The sequence below is a fragment of the Aristolochia californica genome, unplaced genomic scaffold (assembly GCF_029961685.1).
Source record: "Aristolochia californica isolate CCGP_79_NKW_82.1479 unplaced genomic scaffold, dmAriCali1.0.hap1 SCAF_16, whole genome shotgun sequence".
In the NCBI taxonomy this organism is placed as follows: domain Eukaryota; kingdom Viridiplantae; phylum Streptophyta; class Magnoliopsida; order Piperales; family Aristolochiaceae; genus Aristolochia; species Aristolochia californica.
In genome coordinates, this window is record NW_027181837.1 from 3,211,008 (window position 1) to 3,233,872 (window position 22,865).

A 22,865-nucleotide genomic window follows, 5' to 3' on the forward strand; every position below is an offset into this window, starting at 1 on the left:
TTCCATTTTTCGTTCTAGTTAGCAACTGTTCTAACTGTTATACCAAATAAAAGAACTAATTAAAAATTTTGCTCTGAACTTGGGGAAATTTCTTTAGGAGAGGTGAAAAAAAGAGAGTTAAGGAGGGGGGAACTGAATTTTATCTCATAGGACTTCATGTCTGTGAGGCTGTCTATTTGGGTTTCAAGAACTTCTGATATCTGGTAGAAAGAAAGTTGTGTGGTAACAACGAAGTTTACTGCTGTCTAAAGGATGTAGTAGCAGATTGAGAATTCAGCTGAACATTATGTAGTATGAGCAGATAAGGTTTGAGAAGCCCTTAAATATCAACTATTCACAATGATGAAAATTGTTAAGGAGGTTATTTGTATGTAATGACCTCTATAAGGCAAAAGTTGAGAGTATTGTATGTTTTGTTGGAAGTTCGTGTCCATGTCTCAAGCATGTCTCAAGTATAAGTTTGGGCGCAAAGGAGAATGTTAAGTGGGAAAAAGTTCTGCACGGGAAAGTGTTAAAAAATAGTTAATAAGTTTTATGGTTGAGCAAAAGGCCTCTTGAGTGACCAATCACCTATATCTCTTTCATCCCATGAGTCGAACTAGAAAATTTTGGATTGCAAACTTCAATATATCTCTTTGAAGAAAAATTATATTAAAAAACAAATTGTTGTTCCAAAAGTTAGAATCAGAGATTTTTTTAGGTGCATATTGTAGTATTAAGATTTGATATTTGATCTTTCAGGGACTAGAGGTTATCTACTTTGCACAACTAGACTTTCCTTGATTCCAATCTCGGTTTGACTAGAAATTTGTTGTGTTTGCAACTGGAGTTAAAGATATTTCATAAAAAAATGTAATTTAGAATTTAGAATTTAGAATTTTCTTATAGATGGCACAAATCATTGTATGATTGAAGTTTCTTTTTACTAGATCTTATTACTTTCAATGTTGATTTTTCCTAGAAATTTTGAATTGGTGAGATGTTTGTTGTTTTCAAACATAGTCTCAAGGAACTTTTAGACAAGGTGTAACTAGTAACTTAAAAGATAGTGGTGACAAATATTTAAAAAGTTAGCTCTAATACCACTTTATGGTAGTTCCAACTTATTAGAAAAATATGCGAATTCCTAGAAAACACAAAGAGATAAAAACATGTTTAGGGTTCTCTAATCACCTTTTACATATTTTATTCTTTATATTTTGTACAAGTTATATTTCTAACAGTCCTACTCAATCAAGAAGCATTCTTGCTAAAGTCCTAATAACTTATCCCTCTTCAATTCTACCTTTAAGAAGGATACTAACACAATCATTCCACACCTCCTCAGTAGTAATTTTTTCTCTGAATACTTGTGTTCTTTATATTATCATTTTTTTTATAAATTACCACTACTAATTTAGAGAGTAGGACAGTGGTATTTGGTGGATGTTTTAGATGCTAATATCTTTGTACTATTTACTTAGAAACTACACAAATAACTACTTAGGAAAACTTCATAAATTTTAGGGTAATTTCCTACTTAATCCTTGATTTCTTAACTTCCAATAATTAGGATAAATGTTTTTTAATAGCTAAAATTATTTTTTTCCTTAACCAAGGCTAAGGGGAATTGTTTATTTGAAACCTTTTTTAAGCAAAAAAAAAAAAAATTATCTAAATTATATAAAAAGAAATATGGGCCCCCTTTTGTAAAAGAGAAGAACTGCCTTCCACTCATTGTGTAAGTATTGCTTATGTCTGACAATTTTATCTGATTATCCATTCTATTATTCTATACATTCATATATAAACGGATTTGGAACCAAAAAAATTAGTTAGGAAAAAATGTATCCACCTATCTAGAAACTGTTTATTAAATAGAAACATTATTTCATATTTAATTACCTAATTACCAAAAAGTATAATGCAATTTTATAGTTTTTAGTCCATCCTTTTGTAAGTATAAGAAAGGATCTTTCCATATGTGGTGGATTACTTTAAATAACTTTAAAATTACTTATTTATGTATTTAACTATAATCTTTCTACTATGAGTTTATAATTTGTATAACTTTGTTGCTACATTAAGTTATTTTTAAACTTGTAATTTACCAATTTATTTACATATTTATCCATGAGTAATTAGGTAAATAGAAACCTATACCCGCCTCAAATGAAGCAGAAAAAAGATAGATATCAAATAATTGGAAAGAAAAATCATATTACCTTTAATTTTTTAAATATAAGCGTTAAATTTTCAAGGAGGAGTATGGAAGAGAGAGAAGAAGAGAACGTGGAAAGGAAAGTCGAGAAAAGAGTGAAGTACTAAGAGAGCATGTGTAGATTTGATCTGTAAGGGAAAATATGAGAGAGGTGGTATGCTCTCTTACATTGTGGCCTAAAGGAATAAAAATTGAATCCTACTAAAGATAATATTTTTAATTAGACCTTAAATATTACTTGCAAAATTAAGCATAAAGAGACAAAACATAACTAGAAAACATTCTCCTTTAGGCTACCTTTTTTTTGTGTTTGCTTCTCTTGTGAGACTTGTCTTTCATGAGATTTACCTTAGACTCAATGAAACTTGTGCAATTAAAGGAAACATGGGGTTCGTCTTAAACTCCTTGATATAGCTTCTTCAACAAAACTTATAGTAGTATTTGAAATTAAAACAAATTTTAGTTCATATTTAAAAAATCCCGATTTTGATTATGTCATTATGCATTTTCCCAGATGTCCAGAGAATATTGGCACTGACTCTATTTCAAATAGTTTGTAATAGTTTTTGTCTGTTTTTATCCCAAAAAATACCTTCATGGTCCTAGACCCTTCAATTTATGTGGGAAAGATGGATTTGCTCTTGGAAATCCATGACTACAAAGCACATCCTAAAAGCCATAGAACCATGTCCTAGATGTTCATTTTAAGCTATAAATGGAGTGCTTGAGCATGATCGAAAGTTTCATCATAATTGAATCCAATCTACAAGTTATATCCTTTATCCACCAACCTCCCTTACATTATTCTAGAGCATTGTCCATGTCTTCGCACTGTTTCCCGTGTCTTGTTCTAGAGCATTGCCTCAAATTTCTTCAACCATCACATTGACCCCTTTGCATCTTGAGCCCTCTATAGGGTTCTTTGATTGGAACTTGCATTACTTAGGAAAGTTTAAAGACATGTTGACCATGTTTGTTATGTAGTGCATTGTGATGCAAGGCATTCTTATTTGGCATAGGATCACTAGGGGGCTGCCTTAAACCAGTGGGTTGAGTATGGGTAGATCTAAATTGTGGATTTCTTGGGAGTTACTAGGAGATTATCTGGTGAGTAGTTATCCTCTAATAGAATTTCAAGAGGTTCCTCCCTCTCAATCACTTTGTAAGACTGTTAGTGTTAAACCTTGTTTTTTAACCATTTTATAGTAACAGTTTCATCAAGTTTATCGAGGTATACTTAGTGAAATCATCCACAAACATAACATAATAACTATTCTCATAAAGGAATACGTAGTGAAATCATCCACAAACATAACAGAGTAACTATTCTCAGTAAGGAAAATTTTGGGGGCAGATCCCCGTTTCCCAATTGGCATTCAAGAAGAGGGTTGAGTCAAGTGAATAAACTTGGAGAATTAGCTATGTGCTCCATGGGAATGTCCATATAAACTTGAAGAATTAGCTAAATAGAATTTTTTAAGTGAAAAATCTGGCCTTCTCAAACTGTCTTCTTCACTATAACTTCTCTTTCAACTTTAGTCTAACTCCTCAAAGAAGGAAAAAAAGGAAGAAGAATAGTAATAATGTGCTAATTTCCTATTTGGCTGCAAAGCCTTGAAGAGTCCTAATTAAGCTGAGCGACAATTTACAACCCAAGTTTCCTTCCTTGCCCAAGAATCCTCTTCCTCATTTAAGAACATTGAAGAGTCTTGGTTTTCTCTAGGATGTGTGATGTGAGAAGGGCAACAAAAGTTTGCAATTTCTTCTCTAAAAACTTCCTTATTTGTTGTTAATGCATGTCTTATGTCTAAAAAGTATGAGTCTTCCACCAATCCTGCTAGTATATCTACAACCAGTGTTATAGTATGCCTACCATGTCATCTCAAAATTGTTGGCTCTCTTATTTATTAAAACCATTTTTTTGCATTTTCTTTATACTTTGTTTTAACTTTTACTTTATGTGATCTTACGTTTTAAACCATACATTTTATACTAAGAAAATTCTTTTCACACTTTGGGAATAGCATGTGTCAATCCATTTGCTTTGGAAAAAAAATCATTGGAGAGAATCTTACACTTCCAACTTATCAGAAATTTATGATGCCAAACAGTTTTTGCAAGGGAATGGTGGCAGCTTGCTTAAAATAAGAGACATGCAGTAAACTGATTTAGTATTGAAATTTACTGACACGTCAAAGAATCTCTCTACAATGAATTGAAAGGCAATGTACACTAATTCCTGGCAACTTCATCATTAAACAGGAAATACAGGGAAAGTGAAGCTTCATGAAGGCACAAATGCACAAAACTTCCAGTATCAGCCAGACCAGTCATGGTCCGTGAGAAGGAATAATGTTACAAGTCACTGTTCCCAGTCCATCAGTCTCCATTGTTCTCTCTTTTGTATGAAGAGTAGGAGTGTATCTCAGTTAGTTTCTTGTAACTTGACTTGCACCACATCTAAGCGGGAAGAGCAGCCAGAACAGTTAGGTATCTCCTGAAATCCAACTAAGCCCCGAATCAAGACATAGGAACTGCAGACTCTAATACCACTTCTTAAAGCTACCTAAGTCCCAACCAGTGGCTACATTTTGATGTCTTCAAAATATTTTGGAGGAATCTCTGATAGGGATGTCAAAGATGAAACACACTTGAACTGTTCCAAATAAACATGAATTAGATCATATTAGAAGACACTGGCCACAAAATGGGAAGCAATATCAAACTTTTTTCTTCGGAAAGGAAAATAAAAGATAAAAAATTAAAGCTTTTTAGACAAAACGTCCATGCAGGAGACAACCAACCTTGTGCTGCTTGTATTTCCCTCTGATTGCCTCCAAATTCAGACCCTTTTTATTTAGTTGCAAATCATGTATGGCAAGGATGCAATCTTTCAGCTCTGATGGTTTGTAGCCCGTATAACATTGAAGAGTTGCATTCTGAAAACAAAACAGCTAAGCTACTAAGTGGATGATGGAGAATAGCTTAAAAAGAAGTAAAATTACATACACCAGCACTTACCCAGGGATGTATCTTTGGATTAAGTGTAAACTTTGAAACAAATATAACTGAAGCAGCAATGACAGATGGCAAGAACTTCACACAGCCATAATCAATTAAGCTTAACTCTGCCAAGTAATAGCTCAGGAACTCCAGTTGCAAATTCGTTGACTGTTATGAGGTCCATAAGTCAGTAATTGATTAAGAAGTGAAACTTACACTGGGTGCATATAAAAGTGCTAATCAAGAATAAATTAATTTGTACAGTGAAACCTACCTTGGAGTTTTCTTGGGCTTCCATTGTGAACCTCCTGTAAATTTAGCACAATTTAAGTAATGATCAGTACATAAAGTTAAGATGAAAGCATAAGATAATGTAATTTTAAATTAATCAATTCTTAGTTTATTAGGGCAATGAATCATCATATATCATTTGAAAGATATTCAATGAAAGCACATGAGACAACCAAGTCATGGATTTGGTAGAGCCAAATTCCAGACACATAATCTCCACATATAGAGGAAATGGCCGCTCTCTCAACCAAATCAATTAATGGATCTCCACAAATCTAAAATATGCTTCATAAAATGACGACCCTGACCATTTAACCAACTTAGATGAACTTACATGAAACACAATATCATCGAAACAATTGAACAGAAAATCAACACAGAAAGGAGTGCCTCTTCCACAAAAAAAAAAAGTACAAGGAAAAAAACTCACAAAAAGGCTCACCTGAGAAATGTCTTTATTGTTGGATTCCCCATTTCAAAGTTGAGCAACTTGAGCACGGAAGTCTCCATCTGGACGACCTACAAGGCCATACCCACCTTCATCAGAACGCTACAGCTAATCCAACACACACACAGGGGTAAAAAACCAAAGAACAGAAGGCACCTCTTCTTTTGTGTAAGTATTATCCGTAATATAACAGAAGTCTTCCACATGCGGTGCACTAATCTCCTCGTATTTCCTGCAGCCAATGAAAAGAAATGAATCCAAGAAACAGATAAACCCTCAGACCAAAAGTGCAGGAAGCAATTGCTGCAGGGAGCTTACGAAGCAATAAGCATGCAAGTGACTCCAAGCAATTGGAGCTTCTGCCGATTGATGGGATGTAAAGAGAGATAGCGATCAACATATGAGACCGTAAGATAAAAAGTATCTGGAACTAGCTTATATTCCTCAGCTACGTCAACTAACCAATCCACCAAAATCCCCCTCATGTTCGCCGTCACATCATTTTGTACCGCTTCAATGAAATTCGGCAAAGGCCTTCTCTTCTCCTCCTTCTAGAGTACATACCAACCACCATCAACCAAACCGCAACCCAAAACCCAAAACATTGGGAGGAATGAGAAGAAATCCCAAGCGAGGAATCAAATCAGTCTTACCTCCATTGAACGCAAATACTCATAAATTGCGGACGCATAAGGCCCGCACATCTGCGGGTCTTCTGTGTTGGCATCGATGTGCACCAATTCTTCTGGTTTCTTATCCCTCTTCCTCAATCTGGCCTGGGGCTTCTCCGCTCCGGGAGCTAGACGAGACCCTACATTGGAGACGTTAGACAGGTTGCCCAGCACGACGCGTTTCTTCGTGGCCGGCTGAAGGACTTCGAAGGGGGACCTTTCTCCTGCACCAGCGGCGGCCGCGGCCGCTCTCTTCTTTGCTGCGCGTGTAAGGCGGACGCAGTTCTCCTTGTCAGCCATGGGAATCGGATCCAAGTTTACGGATTAAGGCGCGAGAAAGAAGAGGCAGAGGTGAGGATGGAAGAAGGTGGAAATGGGAGTGAGGAGAGGCGGGCTTTTACCAAGGAGTGATGCCGCCATTTTGGGTGTTCGAAAAATTGCTTTTGCGCGCGATTTGGAATGGTTTCGTTTTGGTTTGGGAAGTTTTGGCAGACGCCGTAATTTGGTCTTTGGTGTTTTTTGAGTTTGACGATTTCGAAATGTTTCGAATTTCACGCGCTCGCAATTTGCTCGGTGGGAGTGAAATCAAACGGTGTACGCGCGCACCACCATTTGCATAAATTTTAATGAGTTCAAATAATAATAAATTTTTTATTATCATATAATAATCGTTATTGTAACATTAAAATGCATTATTGTTTAATAATAAATATAATATTTTGAACTCACTTTATGTATATTTAATTATTTAAATATAAGGTTAGATTGTTTAAATTCATTACACTACAATTTAATAATATATTATTAAATAATTATAATTTAATATAATTCGTATTATTATTTTAAATTAAATTAGTAAGTTCAAATTTAAATTAATTTTTATTTTGTTCATTTAATTATTGCAATTATCTAACTTAATTTAAAACTTCAATTATTTCATTATTACTAACTAAAGTTTATTAATAATCTAAATATAAAATATTTAACTATTACACTTTAATATTGAAGGTTATTACGAGTTTTTAACCTATAAGGCATTCTTGTAATAATCGTGACATAACTTAATATAAAGCATAAGGGGAAGAGAGAAATGAACTCTCTCATTCCCTCTTTTTGCACCAACTCTCGTCTTCTCTATTTTTCTCAATCATTCTTTACCTCAATTTTGTCAATTTCTTATACGTATAGGGGTGGCATGACTAGTAAATAAGGAGAACTTTCATATAGATGACATTAAATTGTAATTATGCAAGGTGGTGTATGTCCTCTTATGTATTTTTTTATTTAAGTATATAGTCCTAAGGGCATTGTAAACAACTTTCCATGACTATAAATACAACCTTAAGGCATGGGCTAGTCTAGTCAAGCGTCTTCCTCTTGCCTTTAATTATAATGAGACTCATTTTGGGATGTAATGAATAATATGCTTGAATACCACTTTTGTGTGTACTTGCCTTTTATGTGTTATCGATGAATGTTATGTTGTCTTTCTTTTATGTGTACACTCAAATCCGACAATAATGTGAAATGAGTGAATAAGTGAGATTGCTCTAAAACTTTGAAATAACTAAATTGCACTTAAATTGTGTAAAAATATGATAAATACAAATTATTTGTTGCACTCTATGTTTGAACAAATATATTTGTTTAAAGAAACCTCTTTTTAAAAAAAAACCAAAACCTCGTAAGCTCGCGAGCCAGCTCGTTAACGGGCTAGTGAGTCATGGGATCGGGAGTTGGAGCGGGGAAGAGGGGGAACACCGAGCCCCCCTTGTCCACCTTTGTTGTCATCGACAACTCCTCGTTGGCCACTACATCCCCTTCCCTTCGATTTCTTCCTCTTCCTCCAATTTTTTCGCCTTTGTTTTCGTTGCCGACGATAGGTCTTCGGCGAAAAACTAAAGTATAGAGAGAGTTACCACCCCCCACCTAATTACCCACCATGTGAATGATGATTTCACACGTGCGCAATCATGAACTAGTGAAACCTATGCGAATTTCATACGTGCGAGATCATAAATAAGTAAAAAAAAAAAACACTTTGTCTCTTCCTTATGGCTCTTAAATAAATTGAAAAGACATTGTACTAGAAATACGTTTCTAGAGACTATTAGTGGTTTTTTTCAATAAATGTTGAAAATATATTTTTAGTAAAAATAGAGGGACTATTAGTGCCCCATGTTTTTTGGAAATATTTTTCTAATTATAAATTCTTATTAAAAAATAGTATAATTTTCTAAGTAAAATTTTGTTGCCAAGATGGGCTAGAATACAGTATAGAAATTTTTTGAATAAGTATTTGACAGTTGATGCTATAATACTTTTAGCATGATGCTCCTCTATCGTATTTTTTTAAAAATGTATGCATAATTTTATAAATAATTTATTTGACATATATTTTATGTAAAGTATTAAATGTAGGTTAACCTCGAACTCAGCTAGAGCTCGAGCTCAAACTCAGTTAAAATTATTAGGGTTAAACACGATTACAATTTTAGGCTCAAGGCTAGGTTGGCTCGAGCTCGAGTTCAAAATCTTTAAATCAAACTCGGCTCGAACATAAGAAAGTTTAGACTCAGTTGGATTTGATGCCACCCTAATGCCCAATTTGATGTAAAATGTATGTATAATTTTATTACAATTTATTTGACATAAATTTTTTGAAAAGTTTTAAATGTATGTTGGAGCTCGAACTCGAGACATGTAATTTTTGAAAAGTTTTAAATGAATGTTGAAGCTTGAACTCGGTTAAATTTATTGGGTTTGAGCTCGATAATAATTTTAGGCTCGAGGCTAGGTTTGGCTCGAGCTCGAGTTCAAAATATTTAAATCAAACTTGGCTCGAATATAGGTAGGTTCAGGCTCGGCTCGACTCGGCTCGATGCCACACCTAGGCTTGCTCCCTTGCTACCATGCTTGGACTTGCCCTTGACGCCTTCGTCTTAGCCGCCCTTTGTTCGTCTCAGTCACGTTTCTCGCCCTTTTGATCCGTTCCCCTCTCCATTCATCCTCTTGCCGCCCCTTATCCCCCTTATCTCAAAACCCTATCATATCTGTTTAGGTATTTATTTTTGTTATAATTAATTAAATTAATACATAATGTTTTACCTTGTAATGATTTTATCAATTTAGACTAAACTATCTATCTTATTTACTAATAAAAAATTAAATAAAACCATCTTATGAAATTTAATCTGCCAAAGTATTTGTATATAATAAAATACCTTGTTTATTTATTTATTATATTTATGAATTTTAATATTATATCAAATTAATAATTTAAGAGTGATAATTTAGATACCGTAACAATAAGAATTTGATTAAGTATCTAAACATTATAAAAGTAAAAATGTTTGTTTAGTTATATTATTATATTTATTTAATTAACTTATTATTTGTTATTTTTAAATTGTAATTTTTTTCATTAATTTTAAAACTAACACAAAAAATCATTTTATACTGCATTTTTATTATGAACCGACAAATTTTTTTTTTTTCACTTTCACTTTTGACAATTACTTTTATTTAAAAATTAATTCGAGACAGGGGAAACAAGGAAGCATTCATAGTACACCTCATGTCTGGACGGGCTCCACGCTCGACGCATCGATTATAGTGGCCCGGATCTGCACTCGGACATCAACGGAGAAATAGGCGGGAAAACATCGAGTTCTGTTCACTCCTCCCTTCCACCGCTCCTCCCCGCCTTCCTCTCTATCGGAACCTGCGTCTGACGACCTCCAGAGAAACTTTCGTTCCTCTTAGCTTTCTTCCCAACAAACGACGGCGCTGAAAACAAGAGAAGGGTGAGCTTTCTTATCCTTTCAAGACCTAATCACCTCGTTCCTAATGTGTGTTTGATAGAGGATTTGCCAATGTCAATTCATTTCAGAATTCATACTCGATAAAATGATGCCAGAACGCGAGATGTATATCACTTTGCGTAAGATTTTCCTTGTTTTTCTCTAAGTTAGTTTCTGGTTTTTGTGAGACAACTTGCCGAAAGTCTTTTCTTAGGGTTTTTTTTAATTTTTTTGTGGGTTTGGCATCTTGTTAAAGATTCTATCCCCGTCTGGACTTTTATTAGAATTCTCAGGGTAAAACAAGGAGGTCGTTTGGAGTTGGTCGTGGGGGCATTGTTTCATTCTAGCATATGAAGGGTGGTTCAAGTCAGCAAACAGAGCATATATGGAGTTTGAATTTTAATGAAAAATTGAAGACGGGATCACTTTTAGTTGCCGAACTTCTATACGGTATAATGACGTGGTGTTTATGTCTTGGCATGCAATTTACCTCTTCAGTTTGGCAAAAAGTGGGACTTGGAGAAGATATGAGGATGATTAATTTTGTGCATGAAAGAGAATATTTAAGCATGTGTTTCAATTCATTTGACAATAAGTTATGTAAATATCCAATTTGATGAAATTTTAAAACTTGCAAAGAGGTTTAAGGGCTTGTACACCTCTTCTTGCAAGATTGTCTACGTTTATGATCTTCCCTCATAAAGCACACCAGTGTGTCCGCCATCCTTCGTGAATGTGTTTTTCTGTGTTAGGATTTGTAAATGAAAAATGTGAAACAAACGGTTGGGACACTTGACTATTAATTTTATTTATGTGGTTGAGATAGATAATGGCATCATCGTACATCATCTTACTTGAACATTCTATAGGGAAAGTGAAAATCCAACCTCTAAGGTGAATTTTACCTTTTTCTCTTACTATTCATATAGAGGGTTCACTTTATGTAAGTAATAGGAATTCCATCCAAATAGCCCATGTCCAATAATGTATTTTAGGCACTTTCTTTAGTGAATTTAATTATTCCTCAACTTCCTTTCTGCGCTAGCTGGATCATAATTTCCATGCCTTTCTTGATCAACCAGTCACCACTTATTACGAGCCAATGTTTGGATTTTCATTAAAAGTATTTGATTCAAGCAATCTTCAGGAGCTTTAATGAGACATTGGTGAGAGGAGCATTAACCAACATTCTTTCCGCGATTGGAAGCTAATTCCATTATTGGTCTTGGTTCTCAAACCCCTTGAAATTATTTGTCAGCAAGCACCTTTTTTTTGTCATAAAAGCTATGAATTATGATGCATTAGAAGCCAAAAGGCAGATGAAATACATTAGGAAATGGGGGTGGGGAGTGCTGAAACAATGAGAGATTGCAGCCTAGCCCCTCAGTTGCCAGCTTATTTGCTAAACTGCTTACAAATCTGATCAAATAATACCAAGAGAAAATCATCAAAATTGCACCAGTGCTGCCATGAAGGCTTCTTTGACTTTTTACACCAACAGATGCCGAGAGGGAGTTACCTTTGACATTCAAGACCATGCTGATCTTCAAATTTTGGAGGACAGCTTGGACTTCAACATTTGTTGAATTTGAAATCCCCAACAAGTGAAAGAGAGCAGAATAGCACCTTCATAGTTTCTGAAACCTTCTCCAAATCTGGACTGCCCTGGGTTGCAGTTAGAGCACTACTGAGCCTAATTCTTCCTACTCACACCAGCAGTCATAGAAGGACCTGACCTGACATGCTGGAAATTAGTTTCCAACGACTGACTTGGCCTCCTGAGAGGTCCTCAATTTCTCTGCAGGTGCAAGCTGAGGAAATTACCTGCTAGCTGATATTGGCAATTAGTCTCTCCACTGGCTCTGATATTTCATTGAAATTTTTTCGTTCATTTGAACTACGTAAGGGATGTAGATTACGTGGGCCTTCCAGAGAAGTCTACCCAGTAGTGCGTGTTAGAAAACTGAATTCTATGTAGAAGGAGTTGCAAAGTGTAAAAGGGGGCTGAAGGACATGGCCGAAATACTTTTTCTTAAAGGAGGGGTGGATTGGGAAGAAAGGGGAGTGCCAGCCTTATCTTGGTGCCACCTCTCCTTCCATCTTCCTTAATTGGAAAAGAGATTTCTTCCTAGCTTCTTCTTTCCTCCTTTAGGAAAATCCTCATTCCTCTTTAAGAATGTAGTAGCTTCCTAGTAGTTTCCTAGTTTAGAGGTCCTAGTTAGTTTAGGCTTTGGATGAGGAGTTTTTCTTCTATTATAACGATGTAATTATTTTTTCTATTGGGGTGGGTCCTGTTTGCCCGAAATTATCTTTTTTTTTTTTGTTTTTTTGCTTTGTTAAATTGTAGAGTAGTGCATTAAAACCCTAATTCATGCAATCCTTCTTACGACCCAGCCTGTAACACATCCTCTTCCACTTTATTCACCTCTCATCCGTGTAGAGGTCTAGGCTTGTATCAATTGGTATCAGAGCTTAGTTGAGTGATAAGCTACTGAAAAGAGGACAAAAAACAACACTTGATGTTGGTGAGGTATTTTCTTTAGGAGTTAAACTTGTGTTGACCATGTATTGTGATAACCAAATAACTATCTTTATTGCAAGCAATTCAATGTTTCATGAAATGACCCAACATATTGAAGTTGATTGCTACTTTATTCGAGATGTAGACATAGAAGGACGTAACATGCTGGAAATTAGTTTCCAACGACTGACTTGGCCTCCTGAGAGGTCCTCAATTTCTCTGCAGGTTACCCTTTGTATTTAGTCTAGCGATCAAGTTGGTGACATTATTACTAAAGCCTTGGGTAGATGTGAATTTGGGGCATTTTGTAACAAACTAGGGCTTCTAGACATATATGTTTTAGCTTGAGGGGGAGTGCAAAATGTAGTGTAATGGACAGTTCGGTCATTTTATATTTTTCGTAATATTCGGTGAGTATACTGTCATGTTTAGGATGTTAAGGTGTCTCTATGGTCCAGATTTTAATCTGTTTAGAGGTGTGGTTAGGAAGTTATAAAGAGTTATGTGTAAGAGGGGTAAATATGTAATTGTTTCTCAAAATCACTTAGGTAATAAGAAGGAAGAGGAGTAAATTTTTGACCGTACCGAGAGCTCTCGCCAACGTTCTTTTAGCCACTTTCTTCCCTTTTTTCTTCTTCTCTTCTCTCACTCTTCTATTTCTCATTTCTTCACATTTTATTTATTTTATTTAGCAAGTTACCTTTGGGTGTAATTGGGTGATTTAGTCGTGAGAAAGTTAGAATCTTATTAGGTTAGTTGACTTGCTTGTTTTCTATTATTCGTTTGCTTCCTTTAGTGAGGATATACTTGAATTTTTGAACCATATATGGATTTTGTAAATAAAGGAAGCAGACAAGAGGGAGACAACTATTTTTTATTTTTTTGATAAAAAATATTTTCTTCTATTTTGCTTAACCCTTAATTTTTCCTCCAGGCAAGCTGATAATTAGTCTTTGGAAGCTTCAATTTTTCACCAATTTCTATATCACTTCATCTATAGAGCTTTGCTCATTACCGTAATGGTCTTCACCCTTGACCCCCAAAGCTTTTTGTTGGAAGATGTAATTCCACTTTATTAAATGAAATTTGAAGCCTTAATTAGCACCTTTTTGCTAACAATACTAGCTGGACATTAGAGGAAACAAAGGAAATATTGGGATCCTCACAATAGAGGAATTTGAGAAAATTTGTCTACCGGCTTTGGAAAACAACCTGCCTTTCCAAAGAGAGCTGGTTTTCCAACTCTTAACTATTGGGCTTCAAGGGTTCTTGTTACCTTTATGGAAAGAGGAAATCCTAGATAAGGTGGTGGGAGCTTCGACATTCAATAGCCCAAAATTTCCTCCATCTCAGCCATTTTCCCTTGATCAATGTGAATCCCATACAGGGTAGTCTTTGACCAATATATTCTTTGCCCTGGGTGTGGAACTTTAACCCTTTCATTTGTTCGACATTTGCTTGGTAGAGACCTTTAGATGCCTCAACGGTGGAAATCATGCACCATAGCGAGAATATCCTCCTTAATGATCAACCAACTTCTCTTATAAAACTCGTCATTATAGCCATCAGGACCAGGTGCTCGATCACATGGCATACCCAAAACAACTTTCTCAACCTCCACAACAGAGAATGGAAGCTCGAGTAACAAGGTTACCGAGGGGGAGATCCTTGAGAGACAGATGTCCTAAAGCTTTGGTTTGTTGAAATAATCTTCCGAGTAAAGTGCTGCAAATAATCTAATCAAAGTATCAGTAATAGAGACTTTATCCGACGGTACCTCATTATTAATATATAATGAGGTAATTCGGTTAGCCCTCCCCGCTAAAGCTACTACATGGAAGAATTTTGTGTTTGCGTCTCCCTTGGCAAGCCATTTAAAGCTTGCGTGTTGCTTCCAATGCGTCCTTTCATTATGAGCTAGAGTTTGGAATTTGTTTTGAAGTGAAATGCTGTTAAAGAATTTAGTGGAAGAAAGACATGTTTGTTCTTCGCCAACAATAAGGTCAACAATCTGTGACAAGAGAGAGGCTTTTTCAGTAGTACTAGCGGAGTGGCATTCTGAGAACCAATGTTTCAGCTTGTTCTTTAGCAGTTTAAGCTTTAGGGGGAAAATCCAATTAGTAGAGCCAGACACATTGATTCTAGGCCACCAATCAACCATGATGTTGTCAAACACCTTTTCCTTCAACCATGAGTTTTTGAATCTGGATGGAGTCGGGTCCCATCGCCTAAACAAGTATCAAGCAGGATCAACTAATGATCAGAGCCAACACGATCAAGAACTCTTCCAGTCGCAATCTCATAAATTCTCAACATGTCACTATTGACCAAAAACCTATCCAATTTTGAAAGGATAGGGGTCTGCTGCCTTTTGACCAAGTGAAGGATTTGCTTGATAGGTTGATTTCCTCCAAGTCATAACTTTCAATAAAATACGTGAATCCCCTCAATGAAGAGTTAATTTGATTTGTTGGGGGGATTTCTCACTGCAGAATTTGATTGAGTTGAAGTCACATGTTAGTAGCCAATGGTGCTGCAGCTTTGCAGAATCCCTTCCAAGTCACCCGCAATTGGGATTTCATCTAGTTCTCAGGCAATTTCTCATTGTGGATGTGACTTGGTTACAAGAGGGCTCTTCTCATTGGGGAATTTGGCTGCATTGAAGTCACTAGCAAATAGCTAGGGGTTTTTGGATGATTGCATCACCTCAGTCAATTCCTCCCAGAAATCAGCTCCTTGCCTATCTGCTGGCCATATACATCTTCCAAACCACTAATGGTGCCTGCTGATTTTATCCACAATCTTCCCCACAATAGAGAATAGGCCAATCACAAACTTGTTGACATCGACAATTGTGCCATTTGTGAGTTTTTGAGAATGAGAGGGCAAGAAGAAGTGGAAAACAAGAATGAGAAAAAGGAGAGAGAGATTGGATGGAGGTCCTAGACTTAGCTAATTTGTCGGCAAAATAATTTTCCGATTGGATTATATGGTTCCAAGAGCATGAAATAGCGGATACAATATCCAGAATGGAATGCATGGTAGACCAGTGGTGCCAAGGGGGGGAAGTCGATCTCGAGTCCCCTTCAATGAGTAAATGCTCAGAGAGCTGTTCCTTGAAAATATTTAGACCGTGGAGGACAACAGAGACTTCAGCGGTCGTAGAGTCAGCAAGACCCAATGGTCTTGCATAAGATAAAATGGCCTCACTCAATGTGTTGCGGAATACGCCTCCAAATCCAGCCAGACCCGGGCAACCGAAGGCACTACCGTCAAAGTTCAGTTTGATGCTGTCTAGAGGAGGGGGGGGGGGGCATTCAACCATGCTAGGTGTCTTTGATGGGCCCACCATGTGGGCGAGGATACGCTAGTTGATGCGAAGCAACACCCCCTTGAGGGCAGAGAATTCTCGACGAGAGTGAAGCCAGCAAAAGGAGTAGAACTTTTGTTGTTGACTCTATGGAGAAATTGTCCTATGATGCTTCCTAAGCTGGCAGGTTTCACAATTAGAACACGTCATAAGACTGAAGGGAGGAAATAATTGTTGGAGCTTTTTTGATCAAAAGATGTCTAAGTTGTAGATGCCACTCATAATAAGAATTTGTTGTGTTTCCAATTAATTGCACCATTAAGGTATCACAACTTGTTTTTCTCATACTGCAACTTAGTGGACTTTGTGATTACTTGCATAAACTATTGCAACAACTTATGAAGTCATCCTTATTGTCATCATCTTCGAGTCAGTATCGTGAAAGAGTTGCCACCTTCCTTCACAACCTGATTGGCTCTTGCAGGTTTCCCAAATTTATTAAATTTTTTATTATAGATGTCATTATTGTGGCCACTAACGGACACATTATCTATTCTCTCAACCTTTTTCACTACCTCACCTTGCTTTTGAATATTGGGTTGGACTTTTATTGAGAGTTGAGGCTTCACCTTTGTTCCCTTAAGTAGAACTGGTCAATGGTTCAACCCTCAAAACCCTAGCAATTGTATCTTTCACAGAGGATTTGTTTGTATTCGCCTACACCTGAGCATGAATAGTTCATAGTATGACGCTAGTGCATATAGCACCTTTACCGCTTTTCTTCGTATTTTTTTCCCCATCTGTCGTGAATCGATGATAGAAAATGGTTTCCTAACAAACTTCATCTATCTCCCTAATACAGTCAGTTATAGACTTATCTCTTGTTGCATTGTCTGCATCATTTTGGTAGATTTCAAGTTCTTTGAACTGGATTGATAGGTGACTAACTTTTGGTTAGGTCACAATTTGAGGATGCTGCTTTTGGCAGAAAATGATCATTTTATGCTTGGATGAATTTTTTGCATAGCTTTCTAATGAAATAATAATGATCAAAATTAAAAAAAAAAGAAAAAAAAATCTAAAGCCAAGTAATTGAAGCTCATGATTTTTTTTGGTGCATAAGCTACATTGAGAATCTTTAGACAAATAGTTGTATATGTAAGGGATCAAACTTTTGGTTTTGGCCTAAAAGTGGGGTCCTCCTACTGAAAATGAAAAATTAACTGATAACCATTTTGAATCCCAAAATGAGCTGTTGGTACACTTCTTTTGCAGAACACCCATCTACCCACTTTTTACTACATTTTTTTTTTCTAACTTACCTCTTAAGAGAATTTGGGGATGGTTTAAGATGCATTTCTTGTTATATGTGTGTTCCTCTACATATTTCAAAATATGTACTTAATGAGTACTTATGCTGATATTGCAGGTTCTAGCTAGTTCTCATTTGGATTCATCTGATTCTACTGCTGAACACTGGGACCTTAAGTATCTTTCAAGAAACTAAAAAAGCAGGATGTTAGGGATTTCATTTAGTCACCTAAAATAACGCCCTATGTAAATACTGTTACTTGTTTATCTGCTGCTTTTGATTTGGTACTTATTTCCAAGACGGATGCTTTTTGCCCCTCAATGGAGAATGGAGAGGCAAATAATGCTTTGAGCCCTCAAAAAATCTGGAATCAACAAAAATGCAATAATGAATTGGAAAGAACAGAAGATGTGGGAAGTAGGAATTCTAGGTTGGACTCAGCTGGTATTGTTGATGTAGAATCTTCACTTGGAGTTGCCGGGAAAGCTAAGTTGAAAGCAGGGAAAGTCAAAGGGCATAACTCTGGCAGGTTGAGATGCAAAGGGAAGAAAGCGTTGTCAAAAATTGGCCACAGGAAATATAGCCTCAGATCATCTGCAAATAGTTCCAGGGTTCTTAGGTCAAGATCTCAGGGCAATAATGTTTCTATCCAAAAAGGTGTCAGACCAGTTGATGTATGCACTGAACAAAAGAAAAACAAAAGGAAAAGGAAAGGTAGAAGAAAAGTGGTTGATGATGAGTTTTCTAAACTCAGAAAACATATTAGGTATTTAGTGAGCCGTATCAACTATGAGCAGAGTCTGCTGGATGCATATGCTAGTGAAGGCTGGAAAGGTCTTAGGTTTGTGGACTATTACTCTTTTATCACTTATCTTTCCTTTTTGCTTTTCAAAATATTTAAAGTAATTGTTTTTACCCCTGTTGGTACTGAAGTATTTATTTATTTTACTGCAGTTTTGTGTAATTGGTGGCACAGGCAATTGATAGCATTTATAAGAACTTGTTGGCAAATTGTATTTCATGTTTCTTACTTGGAAATGCTGTCTTTTTTTTTTTATTTCTTGTCATGAGTAGAAAGGCTATGTCTTTGACACAAATCATGTAGTATTGCTGATGATTCCACTGATTATCTTGATAGCTGGGCCCAAAGGGATATTTCCTGTTAATGCCTTGTTTTGGGCTCGTAAAATTTGAAATTCTGGGGTTAAAGACTTGCGTCAAAACAGAGTAGCTAGAGAACAACTTGTCAATTCATTAATCTTAGAGATGGGGCAAAAAATGTCCTCTCTCTCTATTAAGTACAGCTTACATCGCAAAATACTGAAATACCCTTATTGAAATAAAACGTGTTGCATGGGAAGCATCCCAGCCTCCTAAGTGGTTGGTCATTTTGGGTTGGAACCGGGCTTGATCCAACAATGGTGTTAGAGCAATTGGTCTTCTTGGGATCAACCTTAGTTTATGCTTCACTGTGAGTTTGTGGCCTTGACATGAGAGGGAGTGGTGAGTGTAAGCCTCCTAAGTGTCTTGATCTTATGCATCCTGACCCTCTCCCTTAAGCTGAGGCATATACGGGGGTGGCAGATTGCCCATACATATTGCTATCAGCTTACATATATTGGATTTTGCTCTAGGGGATATAACCAATATGGAGGGTGCATCACCTGATATAGCTGAGCATATTGGCTGATACATATTGCATATCAAGGTGTCCCATAAGTATTTGAGAACTGATATGTCCATTGGGCATATATATTTAATAGTCCTAGTTACATAACACGAGAAATTTTTTCTTGGAAAGGCTTTAGTAAACAAATTAGCAAGTATATTAGAAGGTTGTATAGGAGGTTTAGAAATTTTCCCACTTATAACTACATCTCTGATATCATTTAAAAAAAAAAACTACATCTCTGATAAAGTGACAATACACTTCTTTTTGCTTTGTACGCTCATGAAACATTGGATTATTGGCTGTAAGAATCGAGACTTGATTGTTACAAAGCATCTTCATAGGCTTATCAGTTACAAATCCATACTCAATTACCAGGGATTTTATCCACATCAACTCACATGGTGTGAGCAATAGCTTGATACTTTGCTTTTGCGCTCGAGCTAGCTACTATTGTTTGCTTTTTGCACTTCAATTTTTTTTTTTTTTTTTGAAAAAGATGTATTAATAAAAGAGAGAAAAACAAAATTTACAAAATTTGGGGGAGCAAATCTCTTAAACCAGCAATTGTAGGTTAGCTCCCTGCTTAACAAGCACATTTGCTACCGAATTAGCGGATCTCGGAATGTGAGTCCAAATACAAGAAACAATTGAGGTAATATCTAAAATTTCCCGAAAAGTATCCCAATGCTGCCACGGGGGAGGAGAAGCATTCTCACACCATCCGATAACCACTTTTGAGTCACCTTCGATATGAAGAGGGCCGTTGCAATTGTCTCTGAAGACACAGAGACCGGAGAGGAGGCCATGTAGCTCTGCAGACGTAGAGTCAGATATGCCCAGAGGGCCGGCATAAGAGAAAAGCTGATTGCCGAAATGGTCTGAAATGACTCCTCCGAAACCCGAAATCTCTGGATTACCGAGACACAAGCCATCAAAGTTTAACTTAAGGTAATCAGAAGCAGGAGGAGACCATTCTTGCAAAACCGGGATCTTTGTCCCAGAATGCATCATAGCCATATTTCTCCAGTTGTCACGGATAGGGGTGCCCAAAAAGGAAGAGAAGGCTTTCTTAGTCAGAAGCCAAGTAGATATATGACCCACCACTCAATCCGCTACCCGATTTGCAGATTCACATTTTCTGTCAAATCGTCTTCTATTGCGCTTGTTCCAAAGCTCCCACGAGATGAAACTAACGCAAGCAGAGAGCATCATTTTTCCAAGGCCAGGCAGAGGGGTACTAGTGAGTGACTTACTGAATGAGAGAAGATCAACCGCCATGCAAAATTGTAACCCAAACTTACTAAGAATGAGGCTCCACACCTTCCAAGAGAATATGCATTGAAGAAGAATGTGACTTGTGGTTTCATCTTCAGAGTTGCAGAATGGGCACAGGGGGTCAATTAAGGGATGACCTCTTCTTCTAAGAACGTCTGCCGAGAGAATTTTGCCTTAACAGGCGCTCCACATGAAGAACTTTATCTTTGGGGGAGCACAAATACGCCATACGAAGTTAATTTCATACTCCCTCCAAGATGAATTCCAGCCATTTAAGAAGCCATATGCAGATGAAACAGTGAATTTGCCCCTTTTATCTGGCCACCAAATGAGTTTGTCAGCCTCTATAGGGCGAATTTTAACTGATGCAACAAAATCCATCAGGCGACTAGCCTTTAGGGCCTCGTTATCCGATAGAAGGATGAAAGTTCATACCACCCTCCTCAAAAGTTTCTACTATTGATATGTCTCTATGAGATGTGAGGAGAAATAAACTTTTGAAAGCATCCTACAATGGCACCTGCCCTATCCACAAATCTTCCCTAAACTTGAGTGATCTACCGTTGCCAACATAGAATCTACTTGCGGAATAAAATTTTGGAAGCAGGAGGTATAGTGCTCTCCATATTGAGGATAAACCTCTACGATTACCACCTGACATCCACCAATGAATGTTCCCACCAAGCTTAGTGAGAACCATATCCTTCCAGAAGTTTGAAGAATGGGTATTGAACTTCCATAACCATTTTAGAGGCAACGCTTGATTCATATTCTTGGATTTCCGAATTCCCAGGCCACCCATATTCTTTGGCAAACAAACATCATCCCATCTAACCAAATGATACTTGAAGGTATCGCTCGAACCCCTCCATAGGAATCTTTTTTTGAGTCTATCCATAGCCTTACAGATGGAGATAGGACAGGGCATAAAAGATAGTGCATAGTTAGGAATTCCTGCAATGCAAGACTTGAGATGGATGAGCCTACCCGCTTTACTAAGCAGACGTCCCTTTCAGGATGCAAGCTGGGCTTCAATTTTCTCCACCACCGGATTCCGGAGACTCTTACATATACGCCCATTGAATAGTGGCATACCGAGGTAGGTTGCTTAACCGGGATCTTTTTGCACTTCAATGTTACCAAGTATCCGTCATCAAATGTACAATAGTCACTACTGGACCTTTTTTCTAACTTGGATTTTGATTAATTTGCATTAGAATAACCAACTAGATGTCACTAGGATGTTTACTATTTCATTTTGGACATTCTCCCCTTTATTACTTGTATTTGGTCCCATGTTCCCCGTTCTGCGAATTCTGTTGTAGACGGTTGTGCTAAGCAGGGGGCCTCGCTCCTTGTTCCTCTTGTAAGGAGGAGGCCTGTCTAATCTTGTTTTTGTTTTTGTTTTAATGAAATCATCACTTTCTCAAAAAAAAGAATAACCAACTAGATCTAGATATTGACGTGGCTTACAGTTTAGTCCTGTCCTTGGTGCGCCTTTTAGACACTTCAAAATCCTAGTTACTAACTCATAATGGACTAGCCTAGGTTTTGGATGACATCTTGCAGTTCCAAAATTGAGTCCTTAGCTACAAGTTTGACACCTAATATCCTTGCATGTGTGAGTAAATCTGTGATATCTTTCTTTGTGATAGGATTGTCCCTTGTTTGTTTTGTGCCATTTCGATTCCAAGTATGTACCTTAATTTGCCTGTCTTTTATTTGAAAATTTTGTTTGAGGCAAGCCTTACTGTCTTCAATTCCCACCTTGTCACTGCAAGAGGTGACAATGTTATCCACACACAATCAAATTTAGAACCCCTGTCTTTCGTCTTCGAACACATAAAATGATTAGAATGATTTTGATTGAAGCAAAATCATTTTTTACTTTGCTGACTTTTCAAACGTACTCTCGGCATTGCTTCAGACCTACAAATGGTCTTTTTCAACTAGCACACTTTATGCTTCTCTTTGTCTAACAAATTTAAGAGGTTGCTTTATATACACTTCTTCATGCAAATCCTTATGTGAAAATGCATTTTTAATGTCCAGTTGGTGCAAATTCCATTCTTGAATCATGATAGTGGAAATAAAAATCCAAATTGAGCTTTGGTAACATTCTAGGAAAGAGTTTGCTTCTCTATCGGGCGTTTCCCTGCGAAAAAATTGGGGTTTGATTGCGCATATGGTGGGCCCTTGTAGGAATCCGGTTATGGCCACCTGAGATCCTCACCCTTATGACTGCATCAAACTCAATTTTGATGGCAGTGCTTTAGGCTGTCTTGGGCCGGCTAGAGTTGGTGGTGTTTTCAGAGACAGCAGTGGAGGCCCTATTCTATATGCTGGGCCGGTGGGTATT

General features: G+C 36.9%; 2 protein-coding genes across 7 annotated transcripts in view; one reads left to right on the forward strand and one right to left on the reverse strand.

Moving 5' to 3' along the window:
- Positions 1 to 4,359: 4,359 nt before the first annotated feature.
- LOC137953121 (putative cyclin-A3-1) lies at positions 4,360 to 6,985 on the reverse strand. Its single transcript, XM_068800354.1, has 8 exons — positions 6,596 to 6,985; positions 6,261 to 6,493; positions 6,099 to 6,174; positions 5,937 to 6,013; positions 5,478 to 5,511; positions 5,222 to 5,371; positions 5,005 to 5,139; positions 4,360 to 4,856 (listed from the first exon to the last, which is right to left on the reverse strand). Exons 1-8 carry the CDS (start codon positions 6,911 to 6,913, stop codon positions 4,785 to 4,787), a joined length of 1,095 nt encoding a protein of 364 aa, XP_068656455.1. The 5' UTR covers positions 6,914 to 6,985; the 3' UTR covers positions 4,360 to 4,784.
- Positions 6,986 to 10,279: 3,294 nt separating this feature from the next.
- Positions 10,280 to 22,865, forward strand: part of LOC137952952 (homeobox protein HOX1A) — a 54,221-nt gene continuing 41,635 nt past the window's right edge. For 4 of the 6 annotated variants that reach the window (XM_068800083.1, XM_068800086.1, XM_068800087.1 and 1 more), the window contains exons 1-2: positions 10,831 to 10,866; positions 17,677 to 18,400. In XM_068800083.1, coding sequence (XP_068656184.1) covers positions 17,880 to 18,400 — 521 coding nt within the window. In that variant the 5' untranslated portion in view covers positions 10,831 to 10,866; positions 17,677 to 17,879. Of the gene's footprint in view, positions 10,420 to 10,509; positions 10,557 to 10,830; positions 10,867 to 17,676; positions 18,401 to 22,865 lie in introns of those variants that run through there. The other 2 variants (XM_068800084.1, XM_068800085.1) reach the window with 2 other exon arrangements.